This window comes from Centruroides sculpturatus, unplaced genomic scaffold (genome assembly GCF_000671375.1).
Source record: "Centruroides sculpturatus isolate CEXI.00-Female unplaced genomic scaffold, Cexi_2.0 scaffold2091, whole genome shotgun sequence".
Lineage (NCBI taxonomy): Eukaryota > Metazoa > Arthropoda > Arachnida > Scorpiones > Buthidae > Centruroides > Centruroides sculpturatus.
The window spans coordinates 3,915-29,438 of NW_019386649.1; the positions used below are offsets into that span (position 1 = coordinate 3,915).

Consider the following 25,524-nt stretch of genomic DNA (forward strand, 5'->3'; position numbering starts at 1 on the left):
AAGGGGTGGAAAGATAGAGGGGTGTCACGTATCATATCTCATATGGAGTCTGATGTAATGGAGATTTTATTTGTTGTTAGCATTTAGTTTATTTTTTGAACTCATCTCGTACCTGAAAATTATCCATTTTGCCATGTTCTGCACTTTGCTTAACTAGGACACTTTTATATAATGAGAAGTTGAGAAACTTGACTTAAATTTACATTGATTTGAACCTTTTGCTGCATCATCATAGATTTTCCTCATAGGTGTCCCACACTCAAATTTCTGGCTACATCCCTGTACTCATATACATAAAAACAACAATTATTAAATTTACTTTATAGTTTAAAAATGAAGCAATTTTGTTTTGCTCATGTTAGTAAGCTGAAAATGCTAATTTTGAAATGAAATAAGGCATTTGAAGAATTCAAATATTTATTTTAAGTAATCAATGTACATGGTGAATCTCTCTCTGGAGTACTTCCAATTGGAAACAGCGTGAATCTGATTGGCTAATCTGATTACAAACTAAATATTCTTAATTAGCATCTAGAGATATTTTCACAGAAACTTGCCCGGTACCAATTTGAACCAGTAACCACACTCACAACGTTTGGGATCACCCATGTGAAGCCACATGTAATTAATATGAGTGGAATCTTCATGACCTAAATGCAAAAATTTATATATTATATATATAAAAAATATATTTTATAAAAATGTTAAAGATTATAGATCTTAACAACTTTGATCTAATTTGCAGAAACTGTTAAAAATAACCAAGAATTCTTTAATGGACAAAATTTTTCTATATCTGCAAAAGTGTGTTTAATGAAATATTTTGGTAAGATTGAGATAATATGACCATGTCAACTCTAACATGTTTTTAGTTTTCTGAAATACTGTACTTCCATTAAAAGCAGAAAGTAAAGTTGTTTCCAATTTTTAATAAATAAATGCTCAATAAAATGTATTGGGTATTTTTAACAGATTGTGGATATATATTTAACATTAGATTCAGCTTTGAAGTATTTGTACTGTATAGTATTTGTACTGCTGAAATTAAATACAGTAGAGCCTCGAAAACTCGGCACTCCGGATAACTCGGCCACACCCTAGCAGGGCAAAAAAATCTTTAGTTAATTAATTTTCATTACAGACAGCTTTATGCCTCAAAGTATTTTTCTGGGGTCTGTCTTATCAGGTAAATTACTGTACACAGTGTATTCATTAATTTTCATTTTCATGTAGTAAAGGCTCTATGCCTTCATAAAAGACGTACTTTTCCTTTGTTTAAGGGTATTTGAGCAGTTTATTCTCTGTTGTATTCTCAAGTAAACAATACATACAAGTACAGTACAGTATTTTCTGAGGAAACACTCACACTTATTTTTTTTAACCCCATTTCCGATAACTCTGCATTTTCACAAACTTGGCCACTCTTTGGTCCACATTAGGCCGAGTTTTCGAGGCTCTACTGTACTTCTAAATTTACTTGACTAAAATTGAGATCATCATCATATTTTATGGCTTATAAGATGCAAATTTTGTAAAAATTTTATTACAGTTACAGTAAGACCCCACTTAATGCTGATTCGATATAACGCAGTCTGCTCAAAGCCTAAAAAAAAAACTCAAAATTTATGCTGATTTAAATTATTGCAACATTTTATTGATTCATATATAATCTGATTATTTATGAACACAAACCATCAGAAAAAAGGAGACAAAAAAGGTGTACTTTCTTTAAATCTATGTTTGTTTTGTGCAATTTTGGGAAAATATAACATCATGGATGCCATAAGCAATATCAGCTTCACTTGGCAAGAATTAACTGATAAATGCACAAATGAAGTGTGGAAGAAGTTATGGCTGAAGGTATCCAAGAATTCTCAACAAGAAGAGCCTATTGCTGTATTGTTAGGTTGACCAAACTCAACCTAATCGATATAGCAAGACTAGAGGATATAGACGAGCAAGATATTGAGTAGTTACATCAGATTTCTGGTGAGAGCCTTACCAACGACAATCTTCAAGAACTGGCAGAATGAGGAATTCATGTAAAACTGGAAAAGAGAGATTTTGAAAACAAAGAACCCAAAAAATTTCTCTACAGATTTCCTTAGTATAAGTTTGGTAACGATAACTGAAATCGTCGTAATTGTAGCAAACGATCCAGATTTTGAAAGGAGTGCTAAGCAAAATGAGGCATTTTGGATGCGATCTTCGACATTGCTTAAGGAAAGAAAAAAGCGACAAATGAAACTTCACAACTTTATTGCAAAAAAACAAGAATTTCAGAAAAGTCAGGACCTTTATCACAAAAAATGAACTTTACATTTCTGTGTGCATATGTTTATGTGTTATTTAACATATATTAATGTGCAAATTAATATAAAAATACAGTGGAACCTCGGTATACGTCTGCTTTAGAATACGTCCAATTCGGAATACGTCCTGTTTGGACGAAACAAATTTTGCTCGGTACACGACTTTTGTTCGGTATACAACTTAATTCAATTATAAGCGCAATCTATGAACAAGTAGCACTATCGGTGTACTAGACCAAATTAGACGTTCGCGGTGCCACGGTTTATAACTTTGTTAAATTTCTTCCGATTTTAATTTGTAAGTAACATTTTATTATTTTTATTAATCATGAATTGCAAAAAGGCAACAGAAAAATAAAAAAATGACAATGGAACTGAAAAAAGAGATTGTTGAGAAATATGAAGGTGGCACGCGTGTTCGAGATTTAACTGTTGCATTCCGTATTCCGAGAACGACGATATCGACAATCGTGAAAAATAAAGACATTATTAAATCTGCTAACGTTGCGAAAGGGGTTAAATCAATTTCTAAACAGAGATCGAAGACATTAGATCATGTCGAGAAATTGCTTTTGCTTTGGATAACTGAAAAACAGTGTGCCGGCGACAGCGTATCGGAAGAAATTATTTGCGAGAAAGTTAAAAGGATACATGCTGATCTCATGAAAAATCAAGCAGAAACTAGCGAGGAAAGCGAGGTGTTTAAAGCCAGCCATTTTTTTTACATGAGAACGGATTAATCATTTTTACATTACTTCTTATGGAAAAGGTTGGTTTGGTATACGTCCTATTCGGTATAAGTCCAAACACCGGGAACGGATTAAGGTCGTATACCGAGGTTCCATTGTAATTTAAAATTGAAGTAAAATTTGTTTAATTTTGGTTGCGTGTTCCCCTATCCCTATTTACTCTATGTTAAAATGGCCTCATTTAACGCTGTTTTGTTTAGCGCTTTGTCATGTAGGACAGCAGTCAGCAGCCTTTCTGACTTCACAGACCACTAAACTCACAATTTTGAATCACACAGACCACTATTGTAAATTTTTTAAACAATACAAAATCTGTAGAATAATGATCATAAAAGTTCAATTTTANCGCTGTTTTGTTTAGCGCTTTGTCATGTAGGACAGCAGTCAGCAGCCTTTCTGACTTCACAGACCACTAAACTCACAATTTTGAATCACACAGACCACTATTGTAAATTTTTTAAACAATACAAAATCTGTAGAATAATGATCATAAAAGTTCAATTTTACTATATTAATATGAAACTTGTGCATTTAATTATAACAAATTAATTCAAGTCTAAAGTTCATTGTTGCTTGTTTGAAACAAGTTTACGGATTTTTAACACTTTTCCACGAAAGATGACAATCTCACTCACAATATTGTTTATTGTTCATTATTTATTGATAACAGTCACTTCGTATTTGGTTTTAGAGTCAAATAGAAACCCCCGAGTGAAAAAAAAGTAACTAAGCATTTTGCATTTCTTTCGTAATACTTTGTGTAACCTTCTGTTGATCAATGTCCAAATTTCTACACAGACCACCCAAATTTTCTCACAGACATAAATGTAATTTCATAAATAAATGCCATCAATGGTCCACGGACTACTGGTTGCCTACAGTTGATCTAGGAATGCATCCTCCACATTAAGTGGGGTCTTACTGTATAATATGCAATAATCATGAATACTGGTATATGCAATGTGGAAGTCATTAGCTTATGAGATATCACAACTTAAGATGCTGATTTTTTTTTCTGTAGCTTATCCACTTTTGCATGTAATAATTATTGACAGAATATTTTAATGGTAAATGACTTTCTCTTTTTCCCTGAAAAATAAATGTGTGCATTCTAATTTTATTTTATTTCTTAACCAGAATATAGTAAAAAAATTTTTGAGACTTATTTTGTTATAAAATACAGTAAATTGTCTTAACTGATTATAATATTCAACTGCTAAAAACTTCCTGTTTTGTTCTATGATTATTACAACTACAATTACTAAAAATAAATCACTATGATGTTTTTCTTGATAGGTTGATTTGTTATCAACCTATCAAGATGTATTTCTCAATAATATATCATTAGATTTAACAAGATTCCATTTGCATTTTAGCAGTTGTGAATGTATTGCAGACTTAAATATGCTACTTTCATCCTAAAAAGAAGACAAGAAAACAAGACAATAATGTTCAAAATAGTCTAATCATATACTGCTTATAGTAGTCATTAAGTCATTCACTTCCAATTCCTGACGTGGGAAGTTTGCTTTAAATTCAATCTCTGGGCCTGATGCAGAAAGTACATGCTCTTGAACTAATAATACAAGTACTTTAACTTCTACATCATTAAAATTTCATTTATAAAATCATTTATTATTAAACAACAACACAACACTGGGGCATATTAAATAATTGAAGAACTCAAAGCAGAACAAAAACGTTTGTGGTGAACTTTTTTTTTTGTTTTTTTTCATCACATACTGGATATAGGTGCTCAGAGTACGTCATTTATTATTATTCTAATAAGTCAAATGTCATCATCTAATCTTGATGATCATCGTTTGAGTAAAGTTTGTCTGAAATTCATACTTAATAAAAAGTCTATAGACTGGACACGTTATTTTATTGATACTTGTAATAATCATGGTGTTAATCTTATTAATAATGATGTGGATTTAATGGACTGGTCTCTTCTCCTCGTTAACATTTTTGATAACTTTTTATACAATATAAATCAAAAAATAAATAATAGTGTATATAATTGCTGGTATAAGGATTTAAACGTTACTTTTTTTGATAATTTTTTATATAATCAAGATGTTTCCCTTAATATTTTGTCTTCATTTATACAGGTTAGGTTTAATTCTCTGAACTTTTTGAATAATTATTCGAGAGAATTGTGTAACTTTTGTGTTGAGAACGAAATTGTGGATGCTTGGCATATTTTGGCTAAATGTGGGCGTCTTAAGGTGTTACGTGATGAAATTTTTGGTTGCGAAGTTCTTACCAGGTCTTTATTTCTTAAAACTTTATCGGAACCATGTTATCAATTTAAAGTGTTTTGTTTTCTAAGAAGATCTGTTGTTTTTTTCTCTTAGGGGGCGTGATTCCTCAATTATAAAATTGGCTTTGCTGCTGGTGTTGTTTGGGAGCATCTGTCAGTGCTGTGTTTTCGTTACTAATTTATTTCTTCTTTATAGGTAAGCAATTTGCTTTCTCATTTGGTTGATTGTTTTACTTTTATCTTGTTTATTGGTTTTGTATTATTTTTTGACAGATGCTCCCAAACTTTAACTTTAAACTTTAACTAATTATTACATTTGATTTTTAAATCTTAATATTTAAATTGCTATTTATTTAAATTAATATTGTAATATATAATTTTTGATTGTAATCTTATGCCTATTGTATTTAAGAGTATTGTTCTTCTTGGGAGATAATTTTGCTCCCCGCATCAAGGAGTGTATCCAGTATGCATAATAAATAAAAAATAAATAAATGCCATCAAAATCTTTTGCTAATTCTAGACAAACACAGATACTGTTATGGAGGAACAACAAATTCCTTTAGTGCATTAGACTATCTTAAAATTTCAACTTTAATTTTCAAAGATCAGATTTATATCATACTGCTTCTGGCCAAAAACAAACATGTACAGAGAAAGTTCATCACACACATACTAGCCCTTAATGAAAAGTTATAGACTTTTGTTGAGAACAATTGAGATCAGTGTGCCATGGAACCATTCCAGATATACTGTGAAATAAATTTAAAAATTAAAACTACAGTTTTAAAATTTGAAAGAAAAAAAATTAGTTTTATGCAAGCAACTGTAATTCAGAAGTTCAAGTTAAGTAACAAAGTAGTAGTAGCAGATCTAGCTATATACAGGCAATAGTGCTAAATTATTCAAGATGCCTTATACATAACTGTCGCACTGGAGTCCATAAAACTGTCTTGGTATTTTAGCATCTTGTATATGAGGATGCTTATACCAGATAGTAACAGTTAAAAAATAACAAAAATCACCATTTTGGTTACCACCATAAATATAATAGAAAATAGGGTCATAATGCTGCTTTCTAAAAAAAATGTTTCTTCTTTGAAATTAAGTTCTCCATAGCAATTATGTGTTTATCATAAAGGAACATTTTCATTGATGAAAAAAGTAATTTTATTTCCTATTTTTTAAAGGAAATGCATTTCAGGCTATATGCCCCTCATCAGTCCGTATTATATATAGTATAGGTTCATATAATGCGGATTCGTCTGAGGGCTGTTCGAAAAGTTCGCTGCCTTGCCTATATGCGGCACTACCATCAATTTAATTTTTGGCGGGAATAATTCAGTCATCCTTGCTAAAGATACGATACCAATTTCCACTTGATTTGTCATAAAGTTTTGCCACGACAGCTTAGCAGATAGTCAATGTGCACATGCATTGTCAAAAATGGAGAAGATGGAGACTCGTGCGGTCATAAAATACCTGACGAAAAAAGGGTTGACCGCATCTCAAATCAAAGCTGACATGGATGAAGTTTTGGGAGAGTCTGCTCCTTCGTACACCACTGTGAAAAATGGACAGCCCTTTTTAAATCTGGCAGAGAGAATGTGGAAGATGACCCTCGCAGCGGATGGCCGTCAACTGCTGTCACTGAAAAAATATCGACAAAGTTTACGATTTGGTGTTAGCAGATCACCATTTGAAAACACGTGAGATAGCTGAGACAACAGGCATCTCTGTCGACCGAGTGCACCACATCCTAACCAAAAATTTGGGTATGACGAAGGTCTCAGCAAGTTGGGTGCCGCATCTGCTGACCGCTGAGCAAAGATGTGTTCGCACTTTGATGTCAAAGGAGTGTTTGGACTTCTACAAGAAAAACCCACGGGATTTCTTGCGTCAGTTTGTGACTACTGACGAAACATGGATCCATTACTACACTTTTGAAACAAAAGAATAGTCAAAGCAATGGAAACACCACAGTTCGCCACCACTAAAGACGACAAAAAAACAGTTCCATCAGCGGGGAAAGTGATGTCCTCTGTTTTTTTGGGATGCTAAAGGCATCATCTTTATTAGAGAGGTTGAGGCGCACGTTTTAAACGTGTAAACGTGTACGTGTGACGTTCGGCGCCGCTTTCCCGTAAGCCTAAAAGTTTGACAATGGTGTTTGGATAGTCGGTGGAATCACGCTCGACATTCCAAACACCATCGTCAAACTTTTAGGCTTACGGGAAAGCGGCGCCGAACGTCACACGTACACGTTTACACGTTTAAAACGTGCGCCTCAACCTCTCTATTGACTACCTAGAAAGAGGAAAGACCATCAATGCTGTCTATTACTGTATACTTTTGGAAAAACTGAAGAAAGAAATTGAAGAAAAGAGGCCACACTTGAAGAAGAAGGTTCTGTTTCACCACAATAATGCCAGAATCACTGAACAAAAGATAAACGAACTTGGCTTCCAATTAGTTCCACATCCACCGTACTCACCTGATTTGGTCCCCAGTGACTTCCATCTTTTTCCAAATTTGAAATAATTCTTGGTTCAAAAGAGATTCCACTCAAATGACGAAGTCATCTCTGAAGTGAACGAGTATTTTGCACACCTTGACAAATCGACCTATTGTGATGGCATAAAAAAGCTAGAACATCGCTGGAATAAGTGCATTGCTAACAAAGAAGACTACATTGAAAATAAAAAAAAGTTTTAACATTATTTTGTTTGTTGTTCTATTTGAGGCCGCGAACTTTCCGAACAACCCTCGTATATCGCAGTGAAAAAATTGCAACAGTATTAAAAGTATATTAAAACACTAAAAGAGACTAGTAAAATGCAGTAAAACATCATCACCGACTCGTGTCGCGACAGGATTGGTCGAATCTGCACCAATAGTGGACGAGCAGCCGAACTACTTACATGCTACGGAGAGTGTAGGTGGGTAAGTTGAGTTTACTATCGTCTGTACAGTATATAAATTAGGTACTGTAAGTTCTAATACAGTACTGTAATTTTATACATTTCTTGTGAAAAAACATTTCTTATTCAACAGCCATAAAAATTATTTCTATTAATGATGTCTCCAAAGTGCAACAAATTTTTTGCAGAAAAATAACTTATCAGAAAATGCACCTACCGTTTGGTGCACCGCTCCGTGACGAAAACAAGCTTAAGCAATGCTGTTGTCAAACGGTGCAAACTCTAAGTAATCCTACAATTTTTTGTTTATAGCATAGTTTATACGGATTATTCCCAAAAAATTATACGTGTTTTGGAAATGTTGAGTCAAATTAGTCTAGAATCGATTAATTTTATGAAAGAAAACCTTTCCAACAGCCGTAGTCCGTAAACTGCACAAGTGCCAGGCTGTGATTGGCTCATATATTTAAAGATTCCTACAACACGAAATTCTTATAAAGTGGAACATATCTACCGCATTATAGGGGGTTTGACTGTATTTAGTTATTCCAGCAGTCACCATTAGATATACTATAGTTTTACCATATTATACAAAATAAGGATTGATGAGGGTATATGGTCTGAAATGCATTTCTTTTAAAAAATAGAAAATAAAATCTACTTTTTCCACCAATAAAAATGTTCCTGTATGATAAGTTCTCCATAGCAATTCTGTGCTTAATTCCAAAGAGCAAAGAACAAAAGAGAGCAAGAATCAATCAAGTGCTAAAAGAAAGTTTTTAGAGCAGCACCATGACTTTCAAAAATGTTAGTTTTATTAAAATGTTGAAATCTCTCAGTTGTTTAATTCGTCAATTTCGTTTCCAGATTTTGGTTTATTTTCATTAAAAAAATTAAAATAATAATAAAAAAAATCAACAAGCAATTGGACTACAAGTTTGGAGAATCACCCACTGGTATTAATATTGTTTCATTTTAACATAACTATTGGGTTTAGAGATGTTTAAATAGGTATTAATATTGCTTATGTGAACAAACTTTTATATTTTAGCTTTGATTAAATTAACTCCATAATAACTGTAAATCAATCTGTTTTTGACCTATTCATTTAATAATAAAATGTGCTGCAATATTCACCTGACAGTAAATGTGTACTGTGTGTTGAGATTAAAAATCATTATTCTAATAAATGCCTTTTGTCTACCTAGAATAAAACATAGGATGAAAGGTCAGAAGTAAGTATTAATTTCACTATTCCTATATTGTACCAATTTTTGCAAGAATAGTACTACTGATTAGTTATACTTTCTTTTTCAAACATTAGATGAATGAGTATCAACTTAAGTGTTCTGCTGGCAATGTCAAATTAAGATTTTTAAACTGGTCAAATTCCAAAGAAATGTCAACTTATCCAGATTATTAAGCTGAGTATCTACATTAACAATTTTACCATGTGATAACGAATGCTTTCAACATTGTGCATAAGACCTATATAAATTGAGCATCAAAATCACATGGTTACGTTCAAATTAGATACTTGACTTGAATAAACTTTTTTATTGTATGAATCAGATGCAGCCAACCATTAATGAGTAACTGCTATCAGATGTCATCTAAATATATAAAATTACTTGTCCTGACTGACTGACTGAGTCACTGATTCATCATCACCCAGAGCAAACCGCTGAACCTACAGAGGTGAAATTTGGTACACAGCTAGAGTATGTCATGAAAATGCACACTAAGAAGGAATTTTTCGAAATTCCCACGTAGGGGGAGATGGAAAGCATTAAGGCTTAACCGGAAAAACAGCTTCTATACTATTTTAGATGCGATTTTTTGTTTTCAACTATGTTTAGTCTTCATTGAGTACTTAGGTGTATTAAATTGATAACATTTCAGACATTGTTATCAATATTTTTATATATTTCAATTTTTTATTCAAACCGTTTTAAATTTTAATTTGTTATTGCATATTGGTTCAATTGGTTATTGCGATTGTAAACATTCCATAAAATTAATCAAATTGAAAATAGTGTGAGACTTTTCTTTGCCTTTTGAAAAACTTTAATTGAGATAAGAAAGATTTGGATAACAGGAATGTTTTAAGGAATACAAATTACATAAAAATATTGTCATTATTATAAAAAAACAAATGTAGGACTTCTTTTTCGTCTTTCCGCGTGTTCTTCTTCAACTGTCGTCTCCTCTCGCAAAGTCGCGTCTCGTCCCGCTCTCATCGTCTCGCCGGCAGATGGCGTTTTGCTCTCCACAATAGTTTGTTTGTTTCTCAGCAATTCTCATCATTCTCGGAGGTAGGTGTTATATAACAATTACTATGGTTGTTGAAATACTGAATATAAATAGGGTTTGTTTGCAAAACCTCCATGGGCAAAGTCGCGGGTAACAGCTAGTTTTCTATAAAACGGCTCAGTAGATGAGCACATTAATGAAAAATTAATAGAACAAGTTTGTAATTTTACACAAATAAATTTTGTTTTTCGTCAATGGGAGGACTTAATTCCATATAGCACTCTCCTTGTATCTGCTACTATTATGTGTTCATCTCAGCAACATATCATCCATCTTTGATTTATTCTCCTTTCTTCCTGCGAGATGGTGTATGAATGAAGTGTGAATTACATACTGTATATCAACTGTGCAACTAATCACAAAGAACAGATGTGATTATCTGTTAACTTGACATGGCAAAATCACTGATGTGGATACCAAATTATAAGTTAAGCAGTACACTGAGTACAGTAAGACCCCACTTAACGCGGGGGATGCATTCCTAGACAGCAAAGCACTAAGCAAAACAGCATTAAACAAGGTTATTTTAATATAGAGTAAATAGGGATAAGGAAACATGTGACACATAAACACAAACATAACACAAACATATGCACACAAAATTGTAAAGTTCATTTTTTGTGATGAAAGTCCTGGCTTTTCTGAAATTCTTGCATTTTGCAATAAAGTTGTGAAGTTTCATTTCTCGTTTTTTTCTTCCCTTAGTCAAATGTCAATAGCAGAAGATCACATCCAAAACACCTCATTTCTTGGGTTCTTCATTTTCAGAATCTCTATTTTCCAGTTCCACACGAATTCCATGTTCTACCAGTTCTTGAAAGTCGTCGTTTGTAAGGCTCTCACCAGAAATCTGATGTAACGTCTATATCCTCTAGTCTTGCTATATCGATTAGGTTGAGTTTGGTCAACCTAACAATACAGCAATAGGCTCTTCTCGTTGAGAATTCTTGGATACCTTCAGCCATAACTTTTTCCACACTTCATTTGTGCATTTATCAGTTAATTCTTGCCAAGCAAAGTCAATATTTCCTATCTCATCCTGATGTTATATTTTTTCCGAAATTGCATCAAACAAACATAGATTTAGAAAAAGTACACCGTTTGCCACCTTTTGCTGATTGGTTTGTGTTTACAAATAATCGAATTATATATGAATCAATGAAATGCCGCGATAATTTAAATTAGCGTAAATTTTGAGCTTTTTTTTAAGGCTTCGAGCAGACCATGTTATGTGAAATCAGTGTTAAGTGAGGCAGCACTAAGCGGGGTCTTACTGTATAACTCAAGATAATGAGGTTCTACTGTATATATCAATTTTAAGTATTTAGAATCTAACTTGATAAAACAATTTAACATCAATCCAATTTGTCATATTGCCTACATGGTTTATTAAAGAGTAAAATTAATTAAAATTTATAATCAATTTGGCAAAATTATTCTGCATATACAGTGAAATAATATTCTAACAGTTAAAAAGAAAAATTAATATTTGTGTTTCGTCTAAACAAATTTAAAAGTCAATAGCATATTTAAAAGATTTAGATTAAAAACCATTTAAATAAAGTACCCAAAATATCATAAAATTTGATCTCTATTTTCATTTGCAAATAAGTTCTATAATGGAAGGAAAAAAGTTTAAAATACTTACATATACAACCAATCAATCTCTTGTCCAACATTGAAGGAATTTCTGTAGGCTTATCTTTTGTTCCAGGACCTCTCTTATATACACGCATATTGAAGGGGTCCTAAAAATTCAGTTATTCACTAATCACATAAAACAAATTATATGAAAGTAAATATTTTGTTATTTCATCTATCTAATCACAAGGATGTAATTCTAAAAGTATTGAATGTATGAAGTCAATTTTGAAAGATTTATATTCATTCATAATAATAATGAATTCAAAAATTAATTTTCTTAAATTTAAAATATTTATTACAGTTGATGAAAAACTACATCAGGGGTGTCCAACCCGCGGCCCGTGGGCCGCATGCGGCCCAAGGCAAGTTCCAATGCGGCCGAATAAACGTGTAAACAAAACCGACAAAATGTTTTAATTTTTTTATTATTTATCTATTTCAACGGCATAAACTCAGAAAAGAAGTTTCACAAAGCGGTAAACCTTTATTCATATTTTATTCTTGAGTGGAAAGGAAGTATTTTCAAATACTTGGAAATGTGTGAATGAGGAAGGATTACTAAATAAAGCTGGAGTTGTGACTCAAAGGATTATAGACCCAAATTTGGGAAAAGGAGGGAAAGATGAGAAAAAACAAAAGATGTAGTAGTGAGAAAGGTTAAATAGATAATCTGTTGACCCTTAATTTTCCAACCTTTCTCACTTTTTTATCTTTTGTCCTTTCTATCCTTTCCCTGCACTTGGGTCTATAATCCTTTGATTCACAACTCCAGTATTATTTACTATTTTTTCCAACGTTGCAAGATTTGGCTACATTGCGCCAAATGTGGCTACTATTTTTTTTTTGATGTAAAAAATATCATTTGGCGCTTTGGCTACTTTTTGGGCTACCTATTATTTATATTAGTTGAATAAAAATGCACTTTAAAATGGTGTTTCGTTGCTTTTTATTAATTAGAGACCCAAATATAACAAATGTCTGTGTCTTTCAAATAAATTTCCGTTTGTCTCTTTTATAATAAATGAATTTATCTATTTCTAAGTAAAAATTGAAAGTGTCTGTAGAAGTAATTTTTAAAATATCCTTTTTCTTGATAAAGTTTTAATACTTATTATTATAATCTAGACATGTTAATCCTTAAATATACTTGTATATTGGACCACAAGTATATATGTACTGTACTTGTGGCCAGTGGCGTAGCGTGGGTGTCAGCCCCCCGGGGAAAAGGAAAATTTCGCCGTCCCCTTATTTAGGTATCTCAATTTAAAAGACTAAAATTCAGTTTCCTCACAGAATAAGTAATGAAAAATTCCGTGCTAGGGTTTGCTAGGGGTTGCCACTTTTTTAAAATCGCCGACCCGGACGGCGGGTGAGGTTTGTTCGAACAGAAGTTCCTGACGCATGCGTATGTCATTTTGCAATGCGAAGAATAATTTGCAGTGCATGCTGGTTCTAAATCAGTTACAGTTAGTGACTAGAGAGACTTGGATAAGAGTAACGCAAGTGACCTAGCTCTATCGGATATTGAAGGTGTATATATATACGAATAAATCGTACAAGTAAGAAAAAAAAAACAAAAAAACAAAAATAAAAAAAGGTCAACAGGTTGCGCACGATATCCTCGGACAACGAGTCGATTCGCGGACTATCCGGATCGATGGTAACACTATTGCCGTGCTCCTTTCAATCGGTCCAAGTCGTAGGTGCACGAAAATATGAAATAAAATGGTTCAAATTCTTACAAGATATTATTATTATTTATTGTCAAATTTTGCCGCCCCCTAAAAAGTACCGCTCGGGGCGGGCCGCCCCTTTACGCTACGCTACTGCTTGTGGCCCAAAACTCCTTGACTTCATCAAATGCGGCCCAGAGAAACAAAAAGGTTGGACACCCCTGAACTACATGGTTAATATAAAAATCTTAATTCAGATTTATTGTGTCTCCCCTAATACAATATCAAAAAGAATGAAATTTATGCAAACTCCAATATAAATAATATTTCATTTTTCAAAGATAAAAGATAAGTTTTGCACTGTCAAAATTTCCTCTCTGATTATTTTTTATTAATATAATTAATAAGATGCATTTCAAGATAAAGATAAAATTTTTCAGTAAACTTCTGAAATTGAAGTACAAAACTGCCAATGAAAGTTAAAGAAAACTATCAAGTGATAATTTGAATCATCCTTACACTGATAACTGACTCAGCATTATGGATGACAAATATTTATGACAACATGAAAGTTTTGAACTACATATTGACATTTCTTAAATGTATTTAGTAAAATTATTTACTAGTAGTAGTTTTTTAAAAACTATACAAAAAAGTTGCAAAATTGGTAATATGAATATATAGGTAGGAATAATCAATAATTCTTCCTCAACAACTGAATTTTCTGAAGCAAATTTAATTAATTAAAAGATGCAAATTATTTTTCTTACGTGACAAATTCATATTTAAATTACAGTTTGTTTAAAGATAAAAACAAGATAATTTATTTCTATATTATCTTTTTTTAACCAATGTAAATATATTTCCATTACTCACTTCATTTCCACTCTGAATTGCTAATAATTCTTTCTTCTCTAATCCAGTGGCATGCTCAATTGGATCGTTGAACATTACTAAAAAATTTAATAGATTATTTTAGTATTTAGAAAGTAATACATTGCAAAAAATGAGTGATTTATGCTCTTTTATATAACCTTTAAATTTCACATGTTATAAAAACCTGTTCTCTACAAGCTGAAAAAGTAAAGTAAATTTATTTTATTCTAACTTGAATAAAAAGAACCCCCAACAATTTCACACACAACTTTCTGTATTAGTAATACAACATAGTTTTAAAAATAACAATCATAAAGATGCATTCATCTCATGGTGATAAAACATAACTTGAAATTTGATTAATACTTATACTTCTAAAAAGTGAAGTTAATTTTAATATAGAGAAATATAAAATATATCATCTTTAAATGTTATATTATATAAAATTATAATTTTTACTTTCTTAAAATTGATTATATTCTTGAAAGTTGATTCCAAAAGTATTAAGATCTTTTGTTTTATTAAAATTCACAAAAAATTTAAAAAACACTAAATTAAATTGTCTTCACATTTTATCCCTTTCCACACCTCTGAAATATGACAAAATCGTACATTTAAATAAACATTTATCTTGAGGTTCTCATCCACATCAATATACAAAACTAAAAATTCCCTTTGTTGTATTTCTGAGGTGCAGAAAAGAATGAAATATGAAAACTTTATTTAGTATTTCTTCTATTTTTCATATATTATAAGTATACTTATCATCCAGGAGTTTTTATTAAAATAGTTTCAATTATCATAATTCTATGTTCCTGTGACAATAAATAAACATGCACCCCAATCAAAGCTGAAATAAATGATGAAAAAAAACTGAACTCATTTGCAATTAAAATGAACTTCATTTAATAAATAAAGCACTCAAAATATGATTGACAAAAAAATTGGTGTTCAATCACTGTAACAAGCATCTCCACATACGCATTAAAGCATTATTCCTCCAAAATAGCAGAGGCAATAAATTTATGAACAGCCAGCATTCAGCAAATACTGTTAGGATTGCAACTTTTTTGCTGCTTTGTGTATTGTTCAGTCAGCAATATGGAAATAAAGGAAACTGTAAAATCTTGTGTAGTTTCTGCATTGTTCAAAATGCAAAAAATGGCAAGACAAAAGCTAGAACTATAAATACATTATAAGTTGCTCCAGAAATGAAAAAATATCGAATAGCTATATAGCAGATTGCTCAAGAATAGTTTGAACAAGTCTACTGTCAGAACCATCCTCAGATACTATGAAGAAACTGGTACTATTGCACCTGGATGCAATAATGGCAAATTGCCAATGACTAATGTCAGGAAAAATTGAATTTTGCATCAGCTTGTTATGAAGTGGTACCTGGTATGTTCATGGAAGCTGCAGAACTATAGAGTGAATGAATAGACTGACCTGTATCTAGATGAACTGCTAGCAACAGATTACATGACATGGAATTACAGTTTATACATGAGTAAGCAAAAGCCTATGTTAATGCTAGTTCAACAAAAGAAACAGTTTTCATGGGCTAAGGACCACCTGCCTTGGACAGAAGCTCAATTGACAGTGATTTGGTCTAACAAGTCACCCTTTCCAATCTTATTTGGAATAATCGGACAGAGTCATCCACTAGATCAATGGTTCCCAATTAGTGGTATGCGTACCCCTGGGGGTACACAAAATTGCATCAAGGAGTACGCGCGGCAATCTAAAATCGGTCGATTTAAAATTTAAATGCATGTGATGAAGCAATCAAAAAAATAATGGGTGGACCATCAAAAATTCGGCAATTTACAACATGATAGTTATAAATAAACGAATTTGTGCATTCCACAACTAAAAATATTCTCGAAATTTCATCAAAAATATGCATTTGTGACAATACCTAAATTCTTAAGCAAGAAATAAAAATTGTACAATTAACACAATTTGTGCTAATTGTACAATTATCAATATTATCATGTCAGCGAAGTGGCAATAAAATATTTACTACCATTTTGCATAACATACCTCTGCGAGAGCGGATTTTCGGCCATGACAAACATGAAAACTAAACATCATCACCGACTTCAACTCAAAGATGACTTGAGACTGAAGCTGACCAAAAAGCAACCAGATTTTACAAAGTTGTGCAAAGAAAACTGTGCACATTTGTCACATTAAAATTAAATAACCTTATGTTATTTTCATTATTATTAGAAGTGTATTTTAAAAGTAATAAATGTAAAAAAAAACTTATTCTATTTATCATTAGCTGTCTACCCACAGCTTTGCCCACATTATATCGAATTTTCTCATGGGAGTAAGATATTTTCTCGCAGTAAAATGTAGCCTATGTCCATCTCCAACATGTAAGCTACCTCTGTGCCAAATTTTATTAAAACCTGTTCAGCGGTTTAGACGTGAAAAGGTAACCAACAGACAGACAGAATTATCTTCGAATTTATAATATTAGTATGGATTAATATGAATTTCTGCTATAAGGGGTATGCGAGTTTGAGTTCTTTCTTGAAGTGGTACGCAGGAAAAACTAATTGGGAACCACTGCACTAGATGAAGGACTCATCCAAAACTATGTGATGCAGGAAGTCAAGTTTCTAAGCACGGTTCAAGTGTAGCAGTGTTTTGGATATTTTGGCATTGGTGATTTGGTTCCACATGATGGGCCTGTCAATGTACAATGCTACCAAGCAATACTTCAACAGCATTTGCATTTACTATCTTTTATAGCCCACATTCAGAAACAGGGAGATGCAATCTTCCAGCAAGATCTTGCCAAGCCACTAACTGTATGCTCCACTACTGCTTGGCTTTGCCAAAATAGAGTCCAAATCCTGGACTAGGTTCCAAATTTGCCTGATTCTGAAGCCAAACAAGGATCTTTGATATATCCACAAGAATGCAAAAAACATAAGCCCAAAATAAAAGATAAGATCTAAGACAGTTCTTCAGGAAGTATGAACAATATTCCTCAAGATCTTTGTTGTATCTATATCAAATCAATGGCTATGCAAGTTGTCAATGTATATGCTGCAAAGGGAGAGCGCACAAAGTGATAATCGTACATGAATGCCGAGTATACAAATTTATTACTTCCAATTTTTTGGAGAAGTAATGCTTTCAGATACACATGAAAATGCCTGTTATAATGATTGAGCCAAATTTTTAAGCAATCACAAACAAAACCTTTTTTAACCAGTAATTGAACTTTAACATAACTTCCGAATGTTTTTGGCCTTCACCAAGGCCTGACTCAGGTAATGACTAAACTGACTTCTCAAATTGGAACGTTAGAACAATGACGTTTGACTTTAAACTTTGAATGTATCAAATTCACATAGCTGATTGACTTCATTCGAATTTCTCGTACAGGTACTGTCATGCATGTGCCACCATCTCACAGTCTTTAAAGTTACACTTGCCTTTTAAGTTGGCTTTACAGATACTGCAGACCAGAGTGGTACAGAAATTGCATACAGGAGATCTAGTACAATTTATAAGCTGCTATGCAATGCAAAAAATAAAATAGATCAAAGCAGAGCCCCAGGAGTGTACTCTATTCCTCTTACGGATGATAGATTCTAAAGGAATTTAGTATATATTGGCTCAACCATACGTTCAATACACAAAAGGGTACGTGAACATCAATACAACTTTGCAAACAACAGGCATACCACTGCCTTGTCCTCGTATGCCACTGATCAAGAAGTACGTGCAGTCCTCCAGAACACCAGATTAATTAGGCAGGCCTTTCAAACAGACCATATTTGTTATCTGGAGGCTTTGGACTGTTTGTGCAGCATTATATCCTATAAGCTTGTTTTCGTCACGGACCGGCGTTCCGTGACGAAAACAAGCTTAAGCAATGACGTCGTCAAATGGTACACACTCGGTAAGTAATCCTACGATTTCTTCTCTATAGCATAGTTTATATGGATTATTGCCAAAAAATTATACGTATTTTGGAAATGTTGAGTCAAATTAGTCTAGAATCGATTAATTTTATAGAAGAAAACCTTTCAAACAGCCATAGTCCCTAAACTGCACACGTGTCGGGCTGTGATTGGCTCATGTATTTAAGTGACTTGTACAACATGGAAATCACATAACACGGAACATATCTACCGTGTTATAGGGGGATCTACTGTATAGACCTATAGCTTTACTTTCAGTCCTGAGAAAATGTTTCACATCAATATTAGCAATCAAATTTCAACTATGGACTAAAACAATAGATCTTGAAGCTAAATTCCAGTATGCTTATACTAAAAACAAGGTAAAAGAAACAACACGTTTCACCAGTCCAGCACAACATTTAATACGTTAAAAAACATTTTCAATTGATTTAAGCGATCTTCTTCAGTTATTCTATCATTGTAACAAATAAAGTATTCGAATTTATGAAATACAAAAAATCAAACTGCAAATGCACATGTTAATGGTAACGTGCATATCCATTCTCAATAAAATTACAATAAACAAAAAATGAAAAGTATAAACAAACTAATTAAAAACACATGAAAAGTATACACCAAGTAAATACTAAACTAATTAATAATGCCGTCTATGAAGATGTATATGTTAAGCCATGTTATCATAAAAGGACTTCCAGGCTGAGGACAAACCATTTGCATCTCTGTGATCGAAGCACTGTGTGGTCATCTGTGCTTTGTGAATCTATGATATATCTTGACAAAAATCTTCTGCAGATAGTAAAAGTAGTAAACTTCCTGGGCATTACATTTCACTGGAATCTCATGCTTAAAGAACCATATCTCCACTTTAAACAACAATGTAAAATCAGCCAGTGACAATCTGTTGTTTTTGTATTCTACTTTAAAAACTTCAAACTTGTTCATTCACATTAAACTTTATAACTCAATAATCAACCCAATCATCTACTATGCAAGTTTAATCTGGAGCCTAGACTATCTATACAGACTAGAAAGTTTTCATATCTACTTCCTCTGCAACCATCTTCACTTGGAGAGAAACGTCCCTGTCATATGCCACAGAACTAATCACACCAGGTTCTTTCCTTTCTTCTTAAAATGAATAATTAAATTTTATCATCATCTAAAATTCAAATGTGATGACATTACCTTTTTACACCAGGAAATAATCAAAAATTGTATAAAACCAAAAACAGAGCATCTTTAGCAAAATAAGTTCAATAAAATACTAAATTCATTTGGAGTGTCAGACCTACTATTTAAAGATAATCTTCAAGAATGGAAATATGGTTAGACATTGTTACTGGAATCTGAAATTTCTCAATCCATAAATAAAGATCATGTTAGCCTAAGCCAGGTATGACCAACATACGGCCCACATCTGGCCTGTCTAATGAATTTATGCGGCCCGCAATTAATCTTTCAATATTAGCTACTGAAGTCCAAATAGCTCGATGAAAACTTCTGACGCCTAGAAAAAAAAAAGGGGTCAACAACTCACTGTGAATTTAGAGTTAACCCTCCATTACAAATCTAAATACAGCGCAGAATGTTGATAAAGCATGATAATGTGAAAAATGTATCTGTAATCTCTACATACAATTTAGTCTCTACAGGGTAACACCACAATAGGATCTCATACCACCTCAAAATCTTCCTAGGGCAGCCTCTGGTTCAGCTCGTGAAAGAAGTTTTCTTTCCAATTTGGCCCAAGGGCAAAAACTGTTGGCCACCCCTGGCCTAAGCCAAAGTAATTACTGTCCTCGATATATAAACTTTCTAAAAATACCATCCTCTCAACCATCTATATATATAACCCATTCAAGAGGTGTCCATCCCGTAACCGTTCGAAACGGACACTAGAGGCGCCCTATCGTGTGTCATATTTCAAACATTCAGATTAACAATTTTAATTATTATTTAAATTAACAATATAAATTATTATTATTCATTTGGCCAATAAATTATTATTTGGTCAATATAACAATATAAATAATTCAGTATATTTGTAATAGGAATTTACTATTTCAGGGGCTTATATCTCGCGAAGGGTCGCGAGTAGGGGTATGGTTCCTTTGACTTTATTGTTCGCACAGGGGGCTACAGTTTGGGGGGATCGCCACCTCTTCATTCGGAGGGTAAATCTTACCATTCGGACTTTTACAGAGCTGTAGAGCATATTGATAGGAACAAAAAAGTCAAAGGAACCGTGCCTCATGGAAATTTGTAAAGAACGCCCACTAGGGGGCGTCTCTGGCTACTAGTACATGAATAAACCAATAAACATTAGTGTAAAAAGACTCATAGCCAACTTCATCTCAACAAATATTCACTTTTCATCAGCAATATCTACATCAACTTTTCAAATAACCAATGCTTTTGGTGCAAATACGATACCTTCTTGATGTATCATCTACTACAGAATTGTCAAAACCTTGAAAATATACAATTCATACAATATCACATGTATTCTTCAATGTAGTCCATCTCTCAACTTTAGAATTTAAATAACCTTAATAATAAAGACCTTTATAATCTAAATAAAAAGACCTTTATAACTACTTCATCAAAATTGTAGAAATAAACAACTAAAAATCTTAATTTCCTAACACACTGGATTGAATATAAAACAGAAACATTTCGGTTATTTGGCTTAAATAAGTCAATTTTATAAACTAAAAATCTTATTCAAAATACATCAATACTGTACAAAAGTTAACTATCTCTGTATTGTCATCTCCAACAAATCTGTATTCTTGTTTATGCCTATAATAGGATTATATGTTACTTACTGTAAATTATTTATACCAGTGTTTTTCAACCTTTTTGAATACACAACCCCTTTACAAGTTAAAAAATTCTGGCAACCCCCCTAGGGCCATATTAAAACTATATCAGTGATTTTAAAAATTATGTATTTAATTTTCTTTCTGTTAAGAGAAATTATTGTTGATTAAAATGAGAATTTGACATGAATCAACAACAACTTAAGACACGTAAAGTATGAAACTTCCTTTACACTGGGACTTGGGGTGCTATTGACTTTTTTTTTTATAGGATGAGAATTTTTAACTTCTACCTTACTACTTATTACTTCTTTTAGCAAGTCAGCTCAACACTTTTACAGCTATCATTTTCTGGTGTGGCCCATACCCACCCGGGCCACTCCCTGGTTACACTCACTGTTGAGACCTGAATGTCGATCAAAAGACCAAACTGTACTGTATAATAAACAGGTACAGCCTTCTCGCTGAAATTGTAGTTTTTTTTAATGTAGTGTAAGACCTACAAACACTTGTCTTTTTCTTTTACCCGCAACTCCCCGTGTAAGGCTTCACAACCCCCTGGGGGTCGCGACCCACAGGTTGAAAAACACTGATTTATACAAACTTGATTATTGTAAGCTGTTTGAATACCTTTGTAAATTTTTACTTAAAATATGTATTACACCCTGCAACAGGGAAACTCCCTTTTTGCTAATAAAGTTTGATTGATTGATAATTAATAATCAGTCAGACATAAGATCTAAGTCCTATCATCATGAAGGACTTAGATCTTGAATTCAGTCCAGATCTATCCCATTGATTTTTTATGGACAAAATAGATCAGGATGTCATTCCTTATATCTTGCCAATTAGTCCTATTGCCAGTCACACCTGTCTATAAAGGATAAAATCAAAGTCAGCAGTGTAACCAACACCATACTTTCAACAAAATATTAATTAATAACTAATACACAATTATATTGTCACATACATTACATAACTATTCCATATAGACAAACAAGTCATACAAAATTCAGAAGAAATCACATTTCTAACAAACACTCACAAAAATTGATATAAAATTGTTATTTATATCTCTGGTTCTTTTCACTTCACAGTAACTTTGCATTTTACAACACATTTAAATTTTTATGTTTAAAAGACTAAAGGAACACACAAAGAGGCAAAAGGGGCCCAATCTACTGCAAACTGGCTCTCGACGGCCAATAATACGGGCAACATTTTTTTTGGCAATTACACAGTTACGGCAACAGGAATCTGTCAGTATCTTCGAAGGACACAACTTTGAATTCGAGTCTAAATATCAAAATTTAGAACAAATCAAGTTGAATACATCAAGACTCATTTTTTTTTACCACTCAGCCAATTCCATGGCAAAGCAGGACTACTCGATACAAGCAAAATCAAGAATAGCCCACAATTCATATTATCCCAAAGCCTCACACCAAGAAAAAAATTAATTCTTTGATGATTCAACAACTGCATCAAATGCTAAAATCTGTACTTTAAATACATAAAATGTACTTTGTACTGTACATATATTTTGTAAATTGTTACAAAATTTAACAAAGTTGAAAAATTGGTAGTAATTACTTTTGAGCCATTTATTTGTATATATGTACAGTACAGTACATATACAAAAATACCTAAAACTAACTCCTACCAAAAGTTTACTGTACAATCCTTCTGGGTGCAATGCAGCTCTGAATGAGGAGATTGGGACCTTATCAGAGCCCATACAAGTAAATAATTAAAAGGTCGTTTAGAAAAAGTTTAAAATTTGAAGTCCAAACTTCTCATTCAAATCTGCAATTTTACCCATTTTTCCACACGTTAGCTCTTACCGATCTTTACGGTGGAATTAGCATTAATTCAACTTCAAAATCGTTAAAACTTTAATACCGATCTCTTATAAACTGAAATTTTATTACTTCTTAATGCGGCAAATAGAATATCCTCTTACTCTTTGTTCTACACGAAGAAAAAATGCATGGCGATCTCTTAACTGCGCTTAACAGTCCTCTTCCAATTATATACGACATTGTTCAATATCAATTCGTTGAGTTTACGCAGATGAACCCTATCAACCGCAATGGCGGACTAACACGACCTTTTTCACAAGAAATATTCCAACTGATGCTAACGTGACTGACGTCATTTCAATTTTTTGTTTTAATTTGTACATTACAAAAATAAATTATTTACGTATATTTATAGATATGCATTAATTTATTAATTATAATTAAATATATCGCTATGAGTGTATTACTCATTGTATTACAGTAGAGCATCGATTATCCAACCCCCGATTAACCATCACATCGGTTAACCGACCGTTCTAATCGGCAAATTTCAAATGTCTGTTAGTGATGTGGCGCTACAATATTTGGCTATGTCTTGGCTACTTTAATATAATTTTTGTTAAATTTTTGCGTGATTTAGCTATCAACACTGGCTCGAACATGAAAGGGAGGCCAGTATTTAAACGAGACTTAATTTTCTAATTATGAGTGGTTGTTTGTTTTGTGAGCAATAAAATAATTTAAAAATAATTTTTAACGATACAATAGCGACGATTATTATTTTAAAAAATTTTTGTTAGGCTTAACATCGATGAAAATTCAACGCGAAGTAGGTTAACGATATACTAATACTGTATACTAATTACATTTAACTAATTAAAAGCGATATACTAATATACTATACTAATAATGTATTTTTTTATCATTTTCGGTTATCCGATTTTTTCAGTTATCCGACCAACCCGAGTCCTCAATTGAGTCGGATAATCGATGCTCTACTGTATTTTTACTAATATAAAAGCCGTTGTCTGTGTGAGGTTTGTTGATTGGGTGAAAAGTGTCGCGACAGTCGAGCGGTCAGGGCTGTCGTGTGGGAGTGGAAAAACTCACTGAGACAGGTTCTCCATCGTAAACCGTTTAATAAATATAAAAATTCCTCTTACAACAAATCCTCAAAAAGGCGTAACACCTATTCAAAGTCGAGAAACAAGTCCGTAACACAAAAAGTTCAACTGTTCTAACGGTAGTTATTCTTCTGGCGATGGTGGCGTAAAGACGTCGGCTTCGGGGTGCACAACACTACTTGGACCGAGGTCTTCTAGCTACAAGGTGGATTTGAGCGATCTTGATGGCACGGAAGGACGAAGACAATGTGTAACAATCTTGGAAAGAAGCCACTGCGAACCAAGGACCAAGAACGTCACATCCTTTTTCCGCGCGGTTTTTATAAGTTTCCTTTGGGTCCCAGATCGAACATTCTGATAGGTCGATGCCGATTTGCCCCCGCTCTCCAATTGGTCCCCCTCCTCGTTACGAATTGTAACGAAATCAGAATCCGGATCGTGGGATGAATCAACATCGACTGACAATTCGATTCCTATCGAAGATGTTCGATCTAAGCACTCAAATTCATCTATTGTTTTCATCTGAGTAGTTCGATTTTCTTAGAAATTTTTACAGACATGTCCTTATATGGACATAAAATATTCATTTTTCGTTTGATGGCTTCTCTTTTACAATAATTATTATTTTCTTCTATACAAAAATTAGAAAAAATTTTCTTTTTCTCACAAATTCTAGGCTCACTTCCGAAGCTTCACATCTGTGTGTGTGAACTCTTTATAATTCTTGTCATTTTTATCCAATCCAGATAAAATATTGGTGATATTCGTTTTATGTTCTGGCGGAAAATACAGGCTATTTATTTTTCAGAACTATTAGCTATAGCAGCGCTGTCCAACTTATTATAGCCCGCGGGCCATATTTTCTTCACCAAACATTTCGGGGGCCAAGAAGGTTGCTGCTGTATTCAGCCAGGTTAAGTGAAGTTACGCAAACAAAATAGTACCTACTTTAAATTCAAATTAGATTTAAATTTTCACATAGTAAAATAATTTTAATATTAATAATAATAATTTAGTAACATAAATTTATTCATAGTAAAATGTACTCGGGGGCCGTAAAAATTATTTG

General features: G+C 32.8%; 1 protein-coding gene across 1 annotated transcript; it reads right to left on the bottom strand.

Moving 5' to 3' along the window:
* Positions 1–399: 399 nt before the first annotated feature.
* Positions 400–23,655, bottom strand: LOC111615486 (cytochrome c oxidase subunit 5B, mitochondrial-like). The gene is made up of 4 exons (XM_023356891.1): positions 23,493–23,655; positions 14,755–14,831; positions 12,210–12,309; positions 400–650 (listed from the first exon to the last, which is right to left on the bottom strand). Exons 1-4 carry the CDS (start codon positions 23,569–23,571, stop codon positions 544–546), a joined length of 363 nt encoding a protein of 120 aa, XP_023212659.1. The 5' UTR covers positions 23,572–23,655; the 3' UTR covers positions 400–543.
* Between the last annotated feature and the right edge of the window lie 1,869 nt (positions 23,656–25,524).

Bases quoted from the DNA above. Each gene is read 5' to 3' on its own strand.
- LOC111615486 (XM_023356891.1), bottom strand. From the start codon at position 23,571: ATGTCGTATATAATTGGAAGAGGACTGTTAAGCGCAGTTAAGAGATCG. The intron at 12,310-14,754 runs GTGAGTAATGGA...CTGAATTTTTAG, and splicing joins CAATTCAGAGTGGAAATGAA to GACCCCTTCAATATGCGTGT. The intron at 651-12,209 runs GTAAGTATTTTA...TTTTGCATTTAG, and splicing joins GAGATTGATTGGTTGTATAT to GTCATGAAGATTCCACTCAT.